Raw genomic sequence first — 18,328 nt, forward strand, 5'->3', positions numbered from 1 at the left:
GTAGTTTACATGCTCTCAGAAAAAACGATGTCGCCAAATTCAATGAAATCGGTAAAAGTTATCAGTGGAAGTGAGGTCTAAGAAATCAGAAATTTAGTATCTCATCAATTAAGAAATGTTAAAGCAAAGTGGTGGATGTGAAAGAATATTAGGGGAATTCTCTTTCTCTTGCAAATCCCTTACGCGGTGCACGGATTGTACTGATTTCAAAGTTTTCCCATTTGTGAAATGACACAAGAACTAAACACACGCAGAAAATCTTTTCAATGGTTGTAAAATGTGACAGGCCAAAGCTCATGTTAATTTTCGCGCAATGACACGTAAAAAAATAATTGTACCCGTGTGCCAGCTGTTATATGTACTTCATAAAGACATATGTACATATTTTGCCGTTAAATTGTTGTGGAAGGTTAGTTTTAAAAAGTTTTTGTAATTTCTGCTTAAATTAGACAACAGTTTTTAATAAAAATGAATGGAGAAGGTGCGCCGCAAGCTAAAGAGAAAAGGCAGCAGTATAATAAAAAGTAGAAGAAGATTGGTAACATAAGATAGTTTAAAGCTTTTCTTCCAATTCATATACCACCAGATTCTGCGATGGGTGCTCTCGTGCCCTTGCATATTTCGGGATAGGATTTTTGCATTTTGTGTCATCGTGCAATCTTGTAAGAGCAATATAATCCCCCTATTGTTTTGATTACATTAGTAGAAAATTTCTGAAGTTTGGTATGGAGATGTTTAAAGATGGGCTGTTTGTCGGTCCCCATGAAAAATACAGTTTTTACATTGGTAAAATGTTATTATAAAAAAAAAATTTGTAAAATTTAGTATTGTTATTGGAAATTTCTCTAGTTAACCAGAAATAACATAATTATGAAGAAATTTTGCAAAATATGCTGACAAACTTGAAGATTCTAAGAGCAAATATAAGTATTAAGTTAAGACTGTTTCTGCAATCATCTGTAGAAATCTTCGTATAATTTATGAATTTATAGTGAGAAACAAAGAGAGCAGTTCCACTTGGATCTAAAAGTGATGGACTAAAGGTATCAAGGTTGTTGGTATCGACAAATTATTACCGGTCCTCAAGAAAATATTGTCAACTAGAAAAATATAGATACATTGTGACAAAAAAGCACCTGGAAATTTTAATTGAGTTCCCCGGGTAAATTATTATATATTTCAAAAAAATGTATTTTGCTAAGTTGGTTGAACTGTCCTTAATTCCTACGCCAAATATGAGCGCGATCTGTCAACCAGTTTTTTTACAGCAGCTGTTTCAGTCTGTATACCTCAGTGCCTTACGATTTTTATAATGGATAAAAATTTCGAACAAAGAGTTTGTCTCAAATTTTACATTTATAACCAAATTTCGTATGAGGAATTCTGGCGAATGTTGGAAAGGTCTTACGGTGATCCAGTTTTATCAAAAACACAAGCCTACGAGTTGTACAAAGCCTTCAAAGAGGGTCGAGATAACTTTGAAGACATGCTTCGTTCTGTACGACATTCAATCTCTCCAACTGATGAAAATATTACAAAAGTGAAGGATATGGTGCTTGAAAATCGTCAGACAAGTGTTAGAGAGATGGCAAGAAAGCTCGACAACTCTCGCCAGTCCGTTTGAAGGATTTTGATGGATATTTTGGCTATGAATCGCGTTCTTGATCGACTCGATTGTGACCGAATTTAAAGCCAAAAACACAAAGAATACCATAAACCACCGTATTTACCAGATTTAGCACCGTGGGAATTTTTTTTTCGTTCCCCAAACTGCTATTGCCGCTGCCCGTTTTCAGTCGATCGAAGAGATAAAAAAAATTTTGAAGAAGCTGAAGGCCAAACAAAAAGTACTTATGAAAAGTGTTTCGAGGACTGCAAAAATCGGAAAAATATTTTGCGTTTTATTTACAATTACCGGGTACTTTTTTGTATCCAAAACCATTGATTGTGTCATTAATCATGCAAATATATCCAAAATTGATCTCATACCTAGGGCAAAAAAAAAATAAACGCGTAGACTTGTGTTATAGTTATATTTACATAAATGTACATACATACATATACTAGTTCCATAACTATATTTGTACGTTTTGTCCGCGCGGCTTAAATCAACCAGGCTGGGTTGATTTGATCTTAAGTGTGTAAATACAGTCTGTCAAGTAAGAGCGTGGTCGAATTTACCGACAGTTAATGAAAGATTTCGCTCTAATTCCTTCTCGAGCCGATAGAGGGAAGCTTTGTCCTAGATGCATTGTCAACAAAGGTTCAGTTGTCGTTGATCTTTTGAAAGAGAACCGCGTTAAACGCCATGAGTGCTAAGTACGCGTTGCGCTACGACGCTGTGTTCCTTTGCATCAACCCGAAAGGTCCCAAAATGTCGCAATCAGCGGCTGCTAAATACATATATGAGAAAGTCGAAGACGTGGCTAAAAATGTCGATGATTTACCAGAACGTGGTTCGATAAGAAAAGTGAACAAAAACGATGAAAAAAGAATAGTGAAACTGTTTTCGCGGAGTCCTGCTTTAATACTGCAGCAAGAACAAGCAAAATTAATGGCAAAATGTTTAGATATATCCTACGAAACTATCCGAACCCTTCTTCATACTCATGAACTGAAATGGCGCAACACAATGAAGAAGTTTCTGTTGACTGAAAAACTGCGCCTCTCGTGGGCGCATGAGAATATTGATAGAGATTTTGAAAATGTCATTTTTAATGATGAATGTTCTATGTGGGCACGTTCTGTCCTCATGCGAGCCTGGTCAACTTCCACCAATAGACTTGTTCAGCGGACCGTAAAACGTGGAATAAAGGCGCATCTTTAGGGCTGCTTCTCAAAGCAGGGATTCGGCACTTTACTGACAACCTAAATGCCGAGAAAATGATAAAAATCTACAAAAAGGCTTTACTGCTATCTGCCAAACGATGGTTTATGAGAAAAAATTAAGATTGGATTCTGCAAGAGGACAACGATCCTAAACACCGCAGCAAGCTCTGTACTCAGTGGAAAACTCAATCTGGCATCGTTACATTGGATTGGCCGTCGCAGTCGCCCGATGCAAACCCTATTGAAAATGTGTGGGCATGTATTAAACAGAAGCTTCGTGGAAGACGCACATACACTTTAAAGCAGTTGTCTTACGAAATTCGTCGGATCTGAAGATCCTTGCCACTGGAATACGCCGTCAAATTAGTAGAAAGCATGCCTCGGAGATTCCAGGCAAATATCAACGCCGGTGGTGACTGGACATATTATTGACCAAATTGCATCATTGTTTGTAATGTGTACAATGTATATGTAAACATGAAAGTTTCATAAAATATTTTTTTTTTAATTATCCCGACCACGCTCTTACAGTATGTATGAGGTGGGTTCAAAAAGTATCGCGAATTTTGTGTTTTTTCAAAAGTTATTTATTTACTCATGAATCTCTATTTTGTCCCCTTCAAAGTAATCCCCATGAGATATTATACATTTGTGCCAACGGTTTCTCCAATCTTCGAGCACTTCAAAAAATCATTTTTTTTATCTTCTTCAGCTCCTCCTTCGATGCCGTCTTTATCTCGTCAAGAGAAGCGTAACGTCGTCCTTTCATGGGCCTCTTCAGTTTAGGGAACAAGAAAAAGTCACAGGGGGCCAGATCTGGGGAATACGGTGGCTGCGGCATCATTAGTGTGTTGTTTTTGGCCAAAAAGTCGCGCACAAGCAACGATGTGTGTGAGCAGGGGCGTTATCGTGGTGCAAAAGCCAATTTTTGTTCTTCTACAAATCCGGGCGTTTCTGGCGGATTGCTTCGCGCAAATTGCGCATAACTTGCAGGTAATATTCCTTATTGACCGTTCTTCCCTGTGGCAAGAACTCATGATGCACTACGCCCCTGTAATCGAAGAAAACTGTCAGCAAACTGTCGCGATACTTTTTGAACACACCTCGTATGTTTTTGTATTTTCTTGGGTTAAAGACCGTTATCTAAATGTCTGATTAGTTATCATAAATTAGTTAAGTTCTGGTTTAAGAAAAGGTTCTTTACCCAAAAAAGTAGTCTTGGTTAAGTTAATTAAAATTTAACTGACAGATGACTGCTAACAAGAAAACGGCCCAAAGTCCTTTTTAAGTCTTCAACATCGGATACGCAAATTATGAACATGTAATATTTTTCTATTTCATCTGCTTTACTCCTGTGTTTAAATAAAAAAAAATTCCCGAAATTCCTTTTAAACTAGAACTAACTTGAAGGCTTAATGACTGGGAAGGCGAAATGAGACGAAATAATCTGTAGTAATCTGTATTTACCTATAATTCTATCTTTCTATTATCAAAAAGTTAATACTATTGTGATATAAAAACATAAAAAAGTTCGATACACTATATTCATTGTTATTCACATTATATTTCAGATAAAATGCATCAATAATTGTATAACTCTGCTTGAAAGCAACACACAGTAGCCATAACAGGAGGAACATGTCCGCCATATTATTTTCTCAGGATTGTGAACAGCAAAATCAACAAACAGATGAACTGCAATCGGAGGAGCTTGCGTTTAGAGAAGACTCATGTAACGGTTTTAGTGAGGAAATAAACAATGAATCAGAAATCAGCCTACAATTACCGCCAAGTTTACCAAGTATTCCTAGTACTGATAGACCAGTTAACGACTCCTTCAATATTAAGGCTGTCGAGCCACAATTCGAGAGCGATTGCAATGGCCTCTTGAATAGTAAAATGGCGGCTTTAGCGTTGAATGAGGGCGATTGTAGTCAATGCGATGGCGGCAGTGATAGCGGCCTTGACACAGCGACCACGAAGCTTGTTGGTGGAACAATTGCTGGCAGTAATGACAACATTGACACCAATTGCAATGAGAAAGGTAGTGTCGCCACAAAAAACACAACATTACAACGTGCTTTGAGCAGTACTAGTGGTGGCTACGCCAGCAGCACGGGCGGTATAGATGATGTCAATAATCAGACGACGCTTCCTGCGGCGTTACAGCCGTCTAATGTGAGTAACGCAAGTATGCAAGGTTTAAATACATCGGGCAATTCTAGTTTGCTTAGTTGTGGCTCAGAGCTGGCGACCAGCACCACCAACGGTGCAGTGTCCTCAGCAACGCAAAGCTTTGAGTGTTATAGCGAGAACGGCAGCGAAAGTTCATCAATGCTGGGTGGTGGCACTGTGTCGACAACACCAGTGCGACGCTCAAACAGCACTAAAACGAAAATGAGAGTTTATGAGGCTGGTCGTGGCGCTTTTGCCACTCCAATGTCCCGCAGTATGCGAGAACGTGGTAAGTCCGATCAAAATTATTTAAAAATAGTGTCAAAAATGACAAACTGTTTTATTTGTGCAGATTGCAGCAGTACACCAATTTCTGGTAACTCAACTTCCGCGGCTGGAAACCAAGTTAATAGCGCAACAACTCCACGTATGCGTCCTGCTAGTGTAAAGCGTACTTCATCTTTGTCGCGTCATGTACCTGCAGTAGCGTCGATGGTAGCACAACGTCATGCTGACAAGCCACAGTCGACTAATGCCACCAATAAGACTTTAATGGCGGCACCAACTTCATCCTTTCGCTCCACTACGACGACACGTGCCACAAAACCACAGAAGCCAGATTCCTTGCCGAACACACTGAGTCGCACGCAGTCTATGAGCATGCAGCGTCTAGTACAACGTACACCGTCATTAAGTCGTGCGCGTACGCCGTGTACACCTCAAGAGGATGGCCGTTGGCCCGGCAATTCACGCACCTCTAGCACAGCTAGCGGGGCTGCGAAGCGTGGTGTCTCTGTGACCCCAGATTTGATGTCACTAAAGATGCGCTCCTCAAACATGATGGCATCGATGGAAATGAAGTCCACCAACAACAATACAAGTTCAAATCCATACAGCACGCTGCCTCGGCGGCGTAAACAAAAGTCCGTCGAAGACTTGACAGCTACGCCTGACTCGCGCAGTAGTTCAATAACGCGTGATACACGTATGACCACGTCAGTAATGGTAAGCACGCGCCGAAGTCTAGTAAGCGCCTTTGGTGCATCAACGCCACAAAGCAATCAACCGCGCTCATTGATACATACACGAAAAACACCAGCGCAGCCACCTAAAACGCGCATATACCATGAGACTAGCGTTCAGACGGCGCTCACCGGGGAAGATTTGGAGAATGTGTTTGCTGGGCGGACCCCAGCAACGCGTGCTGTAGATGCAGTTGAACAAAATGAACAGACCACACAGACTGATATACGTGATGCTGAATTAGAGCGATTACGAGATGAGGTGCGTCAATTAGCGCAGCGTGAACATGAACTGAGTGCTAAGCTTCAACGCGAACGTGAAGAGAAGTTAGCTACACAGCGTGAATTAAATTTAAATACGGAACGGGTGATGAGTATGTTGGAAAAGGCACGTTTAGCGGGTGGAAAATACGGTATTACAGGCGGGAGCGTGAGTGGCATTAGTTTGGACGGCGACGCTACTACGCCAACGTCGGACGAGGGTAGTGGAAGTGGTCACGACAGTTTACTCATGCTGGAATCGCAAATACAAATGAGTGGTCATGAGTTAATCGAGCGTCAACACGAGATTGGACAGCTGCGTCAGTTGTGCCGATCCTTACAGCTTGAAATGAATCGTTCACTGGCCGCGCAGGAATGTTTGTTGCAAGAAAAAGCCGCTATCGAGCAGGAGTCGAATGAATTGCAAGACTTTCTGCAACATGAAAAATCAGCATTATGTGATGCATTAAAAGAACTGGAGAATGAGCATCAAGCTTGCAAACAACAGTTGTCGGGACGTGAGGAAGAGGTGAAGGTTTTGCGCGATGAATGTCGTCACTTAGTGCGGCTTAATGAGCAGCGAAGGTGAGTTGAGTGCAACATACGTTAAAATCGTATAATTACAATTAAGGTTGACCTATTTCAGACAGGAGAATCGTATGCTACAATCCAAATATGCAGCACTGGAAAGTAAATCGAAGGAAATGATGATGCAACAAAACTATTCGGTCTCGGGCGCATCTGCTGCATTATCGGGCCTGCATTCCCGTTTGGATAGTTTAGTTGAACAATTGGTCTCCACTTACAATATAACTGAACACGATTTGGAGGTATGACGACAAATATTTTCACTTGTGGTATATTAAGTTTGCCACGAAGTTGGTAATACAGAGAAAAAATACAGAGAAAAAATGTCGGAGACCCTATGAAGTATACATATATGTAAATGATCACCCCTACGAGCTGAGTCAATTTAGTCTCTCTGCACTCATATGTTTATACGGAAACTAGTCCCTCAGTTTTATAGATATCGTTCTGAAGTTTTGTACATGTCCTTTCTTGTCTACTCATTTGTCAGAACCGATATCGTATAACTATAACATTAACTGAACGATCGATATCATTTTTTTTTATATGGAAAACTTTTTGATTTGACAAGACATTCTTACAAAATTCGATATATTTACGAAATTTGGCATGGTTTAATATCCAAGACAACGCAACAATTTTCGAAGAAATGTTTTAGATCGGATCGCTATAACATATAGCACCCATATAATCTGGACGATCGAAAAAAAGTATTTGTATGGGAAAACTTTTCCGTTTAACGAGGCATCTTGACAAAATTTGGCATCTCGAAAGAAATTGTTCAGATCGCACCATTGCCACTTTTATCTACAAAAAAAAAACTGGCTATTCGAATTTATTTTCTATAGTTTCGGTGCAAATGAAGTTGACTTTTTTTGTTTTAGCATTTCTCTAGTTATGTGAAGTATTAAAATCCTTGAAGACACCTTTTCATATTTAGCTTAGTAAAAATTGACGATTTTAGCCTCTTTGTGCTTGCAAAATAGGAAAAGCATTTCTTGACATAAACGAAACTAAGATTGTAGAATGCAAATGATTGTATTTATATGAACTGATATTTTATTAAAGTACTCATATTGTAAATTGTAATTGAGACTTAGATAAAATACTTCTGCCTTTTTTGAATGCTCACTTCCAATTTATGAGAAGATGGCCTGCGATGCTCCTCAAGATGACCAATGACAATTAATGGTTGGGGTGGGTTTTTCTTTTTGTATTAATGTTTTAGCTGTAGATTGATTGACTTTATTAACATAGTTAAAGTTCGCCGTTAATATAGCGCATACATTCATTTTCTGCATGTAATTAACATCTGCTCTTATAGATGCGCATCATTCAACGCATTTGTACCACCAGGGCATAATCATCTGTATGGGAGAAATACCTAATATATAGTATATGTATTTTAAAGTGGTGAATCTTGTTGCTCTTTGTAAAGTCATAAATCACCACCCACTTTGTAAAATGCTGATCATTTGATACTCATTGGATGGTTATAAGTCTGTATCGGTTTCTTTTACATGCATAAATATAGTCAAGGCGATATGTGGCTGCTTTTATATTCTATTATTAATTACCTTTCTGCAGCTTTTAGCTGTAACTTAATTAACGTTTGTTATATATCTGATACATTCCCAATGTTATAGTCTCGAGTTATAGTCTCGAGTAGTTAATTTCGAAAGTATTAGGTTATGATTATTTTGTTCGCACCGGTTATCTACACTCTGTTTAAAGGTGAGTTAACTATGTAACTATGTTAACAAATGTCAATGAATTAGAATCGTTTTTTGGGTACCTGCTACAGTATTTGGAATGTATCTGCCAGATGTTGATTGATTGATTGATAAACGAGGAATGGTACTCTGTGGTTATCACTAGGGATGTGTGCATACTTTAGCCTGCTAAGGTTATAACCCCCATTAGCAATTTGGCACGCCACATGTCATGTAGTTTTTACCAATATCTCTCTCTGCCTACTCCTTCTGTCTTGCGAAGCAGCTCCTTTATGGTTAAGGGATCCACCCTTCAAGCTTCAGGTCCTACCATGTTAGTGGATACTGCTGAGCGAGCGAGCTCATCAGCCATTTCATTCTCGGCTATATCTTCGTGACCGGGCACCCAGATGAGCTGTATGTATGTGGAAAAACTTCTTCCAGGTGTTTGTTCGCACTATTATATCCTTTTGTGGTGTGCGCATTGATGTGTCATAAGATTTAAGCCGTATTCGAACTGTTGAAGAATATGTGGTTATTGGGTTAAATACTACTATAAAACTTCAAGTTTGACCAAGTGTTAGTGTATCCCCCTTTTAGAGTCTAAACTGAAATCACTAAGAATATTGTTTAGCATCTATATTTCAACCAATATATTATGAAAAATAGTTTGTCCATAGAGGGTTACTGGTAATGTATATGTATAATATTGTTACGAATTTACTCTTGCTAGTTTACTTTGTTAGGTTCGTATCTCTGGATTGACAAATAAAATCAACACTGTTTAATTTAATTCAACAACTCTTTATTTCACAACTCGTCTACACTATAGCAGTTTACTCTTAGCACTGATTGATTACGTTGGCGCTGCCACGGCTTATATAGCCACGCACTTCTCGCTGATGCCGACGTGTCCTTCTAGAATATCGCGTCTGGAAATTACCAGAACATACGGCTATACGGCGCCAGACGCAAGCAGACAGTCGCGGCGCCAGACTCAGCAATTGTTTAACTAGACAAGCAGACAGTGCGGCGCCAGATGTCTATTGTTTCGACAAGCAGACAGCCGTGGCGCCAGATGTCTACAACAAGACAAATGCTATTCCATATACCTACAGCTATTGTTCATAATCAGGGATGCATATAGCAATACAAATAAAACTTAATACTACTTTTTGTAACACTGCCCTCCACTAAAGCCTAATCGTCTCGATTAGGCACAAATCCTCTTGAACCAAATGGGGCGAGCCTCTCCAAATGTACTACTTTCATTTTACATCGTGCTTTTCCATTTCTTTGTATGCGGTATACCACGTCATTAAGTCGTTTCATCACCATATAGGGTCCTTCCCAGGCTGTCTGTAGTTTCGGGGACAAGCCTTTCTTTCGAAGTGGATTGTACAACAGGACCAGATCACCTTCTTCAAAACCTTTTGAATTTGCCGCTTGATCGAACCGGTCCTTCATCTTATTGCTCATCAGATGCGTATGCTGTCTTACCATTAGATGCAATTCATTCATTTCTTCCTTTAAGGCAGAACAATAATCTCCATCATTTCTTACAGCTGTAGGATTCGTTCCAAACTTAAGATCAGCAGGGAGTCGCAGATCAGATCCGAAAATAATCTTTGCTGGCGTGTAACCAGTTGTCTCGTGCTTCGCTGAACGATACGCCAGCAGGAACATCTGGATGCACTTGTCCCAATTCCGTTGATCTTTATCAACGATTTTCCGCAAATGTTCTTCGAGCGTTCGGTTGAATCTCTCTACCATCCCATCTGATTGTGGGTGTAACGCTGTTGTCCGTGTCTTGTGGATGCCCAATAATGTACAGACTTCTTGGAAAATGGAAGATTCGAAATTCCTGCCTTGATCTGAGTGTAATTCGACGGGCACTCCGAACCTTGTTATCCAATTTTCTACAAACGCTTCGGCTACTGTCTTCGCTTCCTGGTTTGGTAAGGCATATACTTCTGGCCATTTACTGAAATAGTCCATGACAACCAGTAGATATTTGTTTCCGGCCGTACTGGTTGGGAACGGACCTGCAATATCCATTGCGACTCGTTCAAATGGTGATCCCACGTTGTACTGTTGTAGCCTACCGCGACTTTTGGCTTTAGGGCCTTTAGCTGCCATGCACTCTACGCAATTACTTATCCATTCTGCTATGGAATCTCGACAACCGATCCAGTAGAACCGTTGTTTAATCTTCTCTATAGTTTTTGTAATCCCAAGGTGCCCTCCACTAGGTCCATTGTGATATTCTTTCAATACTTTCGGGATCATGGACTTCGGTACTATGATCAGCAGACGAGACTGTTTACCATCTTCGCTTTCCCAGGTACGATGAAGGTATCCATTAACGAGGTTTATGCTGTTCCATTGGGCCCAATATGCTTTTGCAGTTGGACTCTCGCTACTTATTTGTTCCTTTGGTGGTCGTACCCCATTTTCTTTGGCCATTACCAGCTTTGCAAGATCAGGATCCTCCAGCTGATTGATTCTGATGCGGTGAGGAGTCCAATCATCTTCAGGTTCTATATTCAGTAATCGCACGTCGATTATACCTTCTTTTCCTTCTGATTTGGAGCAATGTTTACATTCCAGTGGACAAGGGCGACGTGATAATGCATCCGCATTTTTGTGGTGAATCCCCTTTCGATGTTCCGTTTCGAAGTCGTAATTCTGTAATCTTTCGATCCATCGTGCAATTTGGCCTTCCGGATTCTTAAACTGTAATAACCATTTTAATGCTGCATGATCAGTCCTCAGCAAGAATTGTTGTCCATACAAATACTTGTGGAAATGTTTTACACATTCCACCACAGCTAGTAGTTCTTTTCGCGTCACACAGTAGTTTTTCTCTGGTTTCCCGAGCACTCTGCTGTAATACCCAATTACTCTTTCTTGTCCGTCGATGAGCTGAGACAGGACACCTCCAATTCCATAAGCGCTCGCATCTGTATCCAGGATGAATTTCTTTCCAGGTATTGGATAAGCCAACATCGGCGCCGTACAAAGTAGTTCCTTAAGCTGCTCAAACGCTTTTTCTTGTTCCAACTGCCATACAAACGGGCGATTCTTCTTTGTTAAATCATGTAAACTTCTAGCCACGTTCGCAAATCCAGGTACGAAACGGCGGTAATACGTGCATAAGCCGAGGAAGCTGCGGAGTTCATGAATGTTGGTGGGTCGAGGCCAATCTTTCACTGCTTTTATTTTTCCTTCCTCGGTGTGAATCCCGTCAGTTGACACTTTATGTCCGAGATATGTGACCTGCTTCTTCCATAATGAACACTTTTTGGGATTCAAGCGTAATCCGGCTGATGCTATTCGCTGAAAGACTTCCTCTAGATTTTTCAGATGATCATCAAAACTTTTTCCCATGATGATAATGTCATCAAGATACACCAAACATGTCTTCCAGTTGAGTCCTTTTAACACATGTTCCATCAGTCGCTCGAACGTTGCAGGCGCATTACATAACCCAAATGGCATCACAGAGAATTCCCATAACCCGTCGCCCATACTGAAAGCGGTCTTTTCACGGTCACATTCATCGATCTCGACTTGCCAATATCCACTTTGTAGATCTAATGTAGAAAACCATTTCGCTCCAGACAAGGTGTCTAATGTATCGTCGATTCTTGGTAGAGGATAACTGTCTTTCTTTGTGACATCATTCAACTTCCTATAATCTACGCAGAAACGGGTGCTACCATCTTTCTTTTTAACTAAGACGATAGGTGAGCTCCATGGACTTATTGAAGGTTCGATTACACCGTTTTTGTGCATGTCTTCAATAATTTTGTTAGCATCCTCACGTTTTGCTAGTGGAACCCTACGCGGAGCTTGTCGGATTGGTTTAGCGTTTCCAGTATTTATGCGATGTTTGACAATGCCGGTTCTTCCTGTGTTTCCTTCGTTTGCAAATATGGATGCGTATTTTTCTAATAGTTTTTCTGCTTTTAATTTTTCCTTTCCATGCAGTTCGTTCAGCAAATTATTTAGGAGTGTAGGACTTATCTGCTGTGGCTCAATAGTAGGTTTCTGTTGTGACCGTTCGCATCGTGCTATTGCACTTATATTCTGGCACTGTCCAATTACGGCTCCTTTCTTCAGACTTATAGGCGTGTTGAATTCATTTACTACTCTGACCGGAATGGTGGCGTCTTCACTAGTTTTCACAAGCGTTCTTCCTACCAATATGGGTGTATCTATTTTTGTTGGTTCCACAATCCACAACTCTTCAGTCCCACCTCCTCCATTCACTTTGGCCCATACAATCGCCTCAGATTTTGGTGGAATACTCTGATTATCATCAACAATTACCCTCTTACTTTCAACGTTGGTCACATATCCGGTGTTTATAGGCATCTCCATGTTCTGGCAAAACAGCATTTGCTTGTTTAAATCCAAAGTAACCCCGTGATCAATCATGAAATCTACTCCCATTATAATTTCATCCGTGATTTCTGCTACGATGAAGGTGTGATTAACTTCCAGGGTACCAATCATCACTTCGCAAAACACTTTTCCCGCGACAGCTGCTTCCTCTCCGGTGGCCGTTCGAAGCTTGCAACCGACTAATGGTTCAACCGTTCCTCTTACCACATCCGGTCGGATAATTGAATGTGTGGCACCAGTATCCAAAGTAAGCGTTGACAGTCGTCCATTTACGATACCGTTGATACTAAGATTGTTGTCATGGCGACCTATTTGTGATATCGAGATGGTGGGGCAAATAGTTGTGGGAACCAGCTCACGCCCCTTTGAACTGTTCCGTTTTAGTTTAACGACTTGTGAGATGTGGATGCTCCGTCCTCGTTATCTGTTGGTTGTTTCCGTTTTGATGGGTTTACTTTTATATTGCAATTTCGGGCAAAGTGACCCGCTTTTCCACAGTTGAAACATCTGCCTGTTGTATTTACTCGCGGTGCAGCAATTGTCTTCAGAGTCTTCAATATTTCCTCCATCAGCGCCGGTTGTTCCATTTCAACCCTTTGTACTTTGGGTGCTGGTTTACTTAGTAGGGAAGCTGTTTCCTGTGTGAGGGCGTGCGAAACCGTTTCAGCAAACGTTCTTTTTGGCATTGCATATGTGGCGCGTTTGGTGTCCACATCACGAATTCCATTTATGAAACATTGAATTTTTACCCTCTCAATGTAATCCACAGGTGCATCTGCATTTGCCAAATGAGCCAGTCGTTCTATTTCAGTTGCGAACTCTTGCAATGACTCGTTCATCTTCTGACCCCTATTTTGCAGTTCGATCTGGTATATTTGTTTCCGGTGCTCACTACCATAACGTCTTTCTATCGCACTCATCAATGCCTCATAGTTGTCCCGTTCACAGTCTGGAATAGTCTGAAGGATTTCTGCTGCCGGTCCTTTCAATGATACAAACAAGGACGCCACTTTGTCCGCTGCATTCCAGTTATTGGCCGTTGCTGTCTTTTCAAACTGAAGTTTGAAAATTTGAAATGGAATACTTCCATCGAATGTGGGTGCCTTCAATCTTGGATTATTTATTGATGGTGCAGGGCCATGCAGTTGCAGTTCTCGCATACGATTACTCAGTTGAAGAAATTCTGATTTTAAATTTTCTTCTTCATTTTTTAACGTGCTTAATTCCTCTTCAAATTTTGAAAATTTCTCTTGCACTTGTTTTTGTACTTGTGTAGTATTTTCTGTAATCTGTTGTACCAAACGCTTTTCTAACTGCGTATTATTTTCAGTCATTTGTTGTGTAAGGCAAGACTTTAACTGCGATGTATTTTCAGCTATTTGCTGTGCCAGACGATTTTCTGTTTGCACTGCATTCTCTGTTATTTGTGATATATTTTCAGCTATTATTTGCTTAAAAGCCACTAACAGCATGTTCGTGTCTGCACTTGATGATGTTCGTTGTTCTTCTACTTTTTCTTCTACCTTTGTAGAAGTTTCTGGCCCAACAAATTCGAACTCGTCCACATTAATTCCATCCGCTTCCATTGCTTCACGTAATCGTGCCTGCAGATCCGCCTTTTGTCCGCTTATCGGCAAATTACGCTCCTCCAGTTCCTTTTTTAATTGCTGAATTCTCAATTCTCCGAATTTAACCATCTTGAATTTGGATTATTTGACAATCCCACTTCTGACACCAATTGTTACGAATTTACTCTTGCTAGTTTACTTTGTTAGGTTCGTATCTCTGGATTGACAAATAAAATCAACACTGTTTAATTTAATTCAACAACTCTTTATTTCACAACTCGTCTACACTATAGCAGTTTACTCTTAGCACTGATTGATTACGTTGGCGCTGCCACGGCTTATATAGCCACGCACTTCTCGCTGATGCCGACGTGTCCTTCTAGAATATCGCGTCTGGAAATTACCAGAACATACGGCTATACGGCGCCAGACGCAAGCAGACAGTCGCGGCGCCAGACTCAGCAATTGTTTAACTAGACAAGCAGACAGTGCGGCGCCAGATGTCTATTGTTTCGACAAGCAGACAGCCGTGGCGCCAGATGTCTACAACAAGACAAATGCTATTCCATATACCTACAGCTATTGTTCATAATCAGGGATGCATATAGCAATACAAATAAAACTTAATACTACTTTTTGTAACAATATGAAAAGTTGCTAGTAATACAGCAATAATATGAAAAATCAATCTAGCGCTGAGTTAGTTCCGATAAAATGGCATTGTATCGCATTCGCTTGCTTGTAAACTTAGCTGCTACGCAATATATGAGTATATATAAATAATTAATATACATATGATAATTAATTATAATCGATAGGATATCGGTTTCCAGCCAGAAGTACAACAAAATCACGGCAACGCCTTGGAGACACGATCAACACAAAATGTGGAAGATTATCTTGGTCGAATGCCAACGAACATTAATGCAAATGGGCTGGACTTTTGCACACATTCTCAACAGTTCTTACCACAGTCGAGTGATGGATCTTTGTCACCACAAAGAAATCAATCATTCATTGCGGCCGTAATAAGTGCCATACGTAATGCAACTACTCCGTCTAGTAAAAAACTATTGGCGCGAAATGGAAAACGCATTAGTATTGAAAACGCTGGTGTGAGTGATTCAAACGGTCAGGCTGCGACAAAAAATAATAATAACTATAATGGAGATACAAAGAATGCCGGTGGTGGTGAGTCAGGTCTTATTTACGCAATTGTCAATATAAAACATAATTTTTCTCCTGTTCATTGTTCGTTACACAGATGACTCCGATTCCACTGAGATGCTCGATTCTGAAACAGAACCCTGTTTAATGATGGATAACGTGCTGGAAGATGTGACAATGCCCGATTCTCATTCACACAATATGGTCTCATCATGTACGGGTATTATATCTCAGTTGGAAGTACCGTCGGAACTGATTAATCCCGCATCTGGCGATGAATCATTACATAACTTGTCACAAGCTATTGTTAATCGTCAAAAGATGGAATTGCAGATCAGCAACATGCAAAGTGTACAAAAAGCAACACTGCAATTGAAGTGAGTACTATATATTTTCAATGTAATAAATTAAGTACATTTATTAACGGTATATTTACACGCTCTCAATGTGTATAGTCAATGCGAGCATGATAACTCTGATGATGCTAGTTGCCATGACTCAGTGGCGGAAATGCCTTCTCTAATGGAGTATTGCACAGCGCAAGCAGTGGTGGACCAGGTGATCGAAGTGGACAGCTTGGTCACCAAATTGCTCAAAGTCCTGCGTCTCATACAAATGGACAATGATAATTGCATACAGCAACTTATTGTCGATAAGTGAGTAAAATACAGGGGAAAAATACAAAAATAAATATGTCAATAATTTTTAATTATTTTCTTTAACAGGAATAAGTTACAAGAGAATAAAGAGGATATGTTGGAGAAAATAAAAGATTTGCAGGATGTGAACATAAAGTTGCAAGATGAGCTTATGGATGCCACACAAGAGCTAATGTTAAAGAACAACGATTTGTCGAATACGAAAGCCGAAATGCAACGACACCGTAATGAGATCGATGTAAGATTTTAAAGAAACGTTAAAATAACCATCATCGATTGATCAATAATTTTTTTGCATTAGAATTGAGTTGCTTTTGCACAAGCATTTATTTTGGTTGTAGAACTCACCGATACATGGATACTTCTACACATATACTTAAACACATACCGAAGTTAGTCGCATGAACGTAACTAATTAACACACCATTATTTTTTTAATTTTATTATTATTTTTATTTTTATTTGTTTTTTTGTGAAACACACTTTGGTCTCAATATGAATTTTATGATTCGAGTATTAATTTTCCTAAACGATAGCCGAAAACGGTACGAAACAAAAACGATAAAAAATTGCGACATAATTTTTAAAAATTAGCAAGAGTAGCGACACAAAAATGTTTACAAATAAAATATATTTCCGTGGTCGAAAGCATTAAACGTTGGGTATATGATTTTTATCATTTTTTACTATTCAGTGAACACTTTTAAAAGTTCAACATTTATTTTAATTTCAGTAGCTTACTATAAGAAAACACCATTTCGTAGACTGCTAAAGCTTTATTACTTTGTTTGCTTCCTCTTAAGAGATGGCTAACTCAACAATTGTATACTTTAACGTTTACTAGCTTCGGCCATAAATTTATATGTATGTACATAGTTATATCTTTTACGTTTATTTTCGAAACTATTGAAAACAGAAACAAAATTTGCCTGCATTTAAAAGCGCAGTTAGACTTATGGTCATATGAACATTTACCAAATAATGATTTATGTAGACTTATGTATGTGCATTTCAATATTTTTTGCACTTTATAACTAAAGTTATTCTTTTATATTTTGAACGATTATTCGTATTGTTATTATTTTGTCGCAAATTTGTTTCCTATTTACATAATAAAATTTTCTACATTGATGTATGTACTATGTTTACTTTATTGACAAAAAAAAAAAGCTTAAATAAAATCATTGTTAGCTGATGCCAGTTTTATATTACTTTCATTTTTTAGTTATTATACATTATACAAATGCACATATGTATGTATATGTACATATAGTATATGGTACGTATGTACATATGTATATGTTTGTGTATGTTATTTCAATTTATTTGTAAAAAAATGCTTTTTACTACTTATGTACTTTTTAGTATATGTATTTATATGCTATTAAAATTTGGGCTTAAAAAATACTCGCAGTTGTCTCCTGAATTCAATTTCATAATGATGGCTGTTTCAAACTGCAATGACGAAAGCTTGGCAACAATAAAAGTATATCACTTTAATTTACGAAGTGATAGTCCGTGGCTGATTAGATAGCCGGAACATTTTTAGTGATTTTAAACTCTAAAATTTGGAGTAACTTTTTGATGTTTAGTGAAAAATTGCGGTTGAACCTTGAGCTCTTTAAGAGTGATCGATAATACCTTTTTCTACATAACGAAATCATAACAAGTCGCACACATTTGTGCTACGTAAATCAGTAATTCAATCAATAATTTACCTATATCCGAAAAACTATATTTTTTTTATAAGTACAATTGATTAAAAATCCGCTGAAGCAGGCTTTGGAAAGAGCAGGCAAAAGAAAAAAAGTGGCCTACTTCAAACAAAGAAAGTTTACTATCTGTTTCTCAAAATGGTTTAAGAAATGAAACTTAATGGAATATTTAGTCAAACGAGGAAGATACATATTTTTCGGAAAGATCAAATAAAGACACTG

At 39.0% G+C, this 18,328-nt stretch overlaps 1 protein-coding gene across 2 annotated transcripts in view; it reads left to right on the forward strand.

Moving 5' to 3' along the window:
* The window catches only part of LOC105224790 (uncharacterized), a 53,365-nt gene extending 35,763 nt beyond the window's left edge, over window positions 1-17,602 (forward strand). The window contains exons 3-10 of one of the 2 annotated variants that reach the window (XM_049456944.1): window positions 4,401-5,293; window positions 5,357-6,872; window positions 6,934-7,117; window positions 15,384-15,756; window positions 15,830-16,109; window positions 16,188-16,388; window positions 16,458-16,629; window positions 16,693-17,602. In XM_049456944.1, coding sequence (XP_049312901.1) covers window positions 4,468-5,293; window positions 5,357-6,872; window positions 6,934-7,117; window positions 15,384-15,756; window positions 15,830-16,109; window positions 16,188-16,388; window positions 16,458-16,629; window positions 16,693-16,698 — 3,558 coding nt within the window. In that variant the 5' untranslated portion in view covers window positions 4,401-4,467 and the 3' untranslated portion in view covers window positions 16,699-17,602. Of the gene's footprint in view, window positions 1-4,400; window positions 5,294-5,356; window positions 6,873-6,933; window positions 7,118-15,383; window positions 15,757-15,829; window positions 16,110-16,187; window positions 16,389-16,457 lie in introns of both variants that reach the window. The other variant, XM_049456943.1, reaches the window with a different exon arrangement.
* The last annotated feature ends 726 nt before the right edge of the window (window positions 17,603-18,328 follow it).

The sequence above is a fragment of the Bactrocera dorsalis genome, chromosome 5 (genome assembly GCF_023373825.1).
Source record: "Bactrocera dorsalis isolate Fly_Bdor chromosome 5, ASM2337382v1, whole genome shotgun sequence".
Lineage (NCBI taxonomy): Eukaryota > Metazoa > Arthropoda > Insecta > Diptera > Tephritidae > Bactrocera > Bactrocera dorsalis.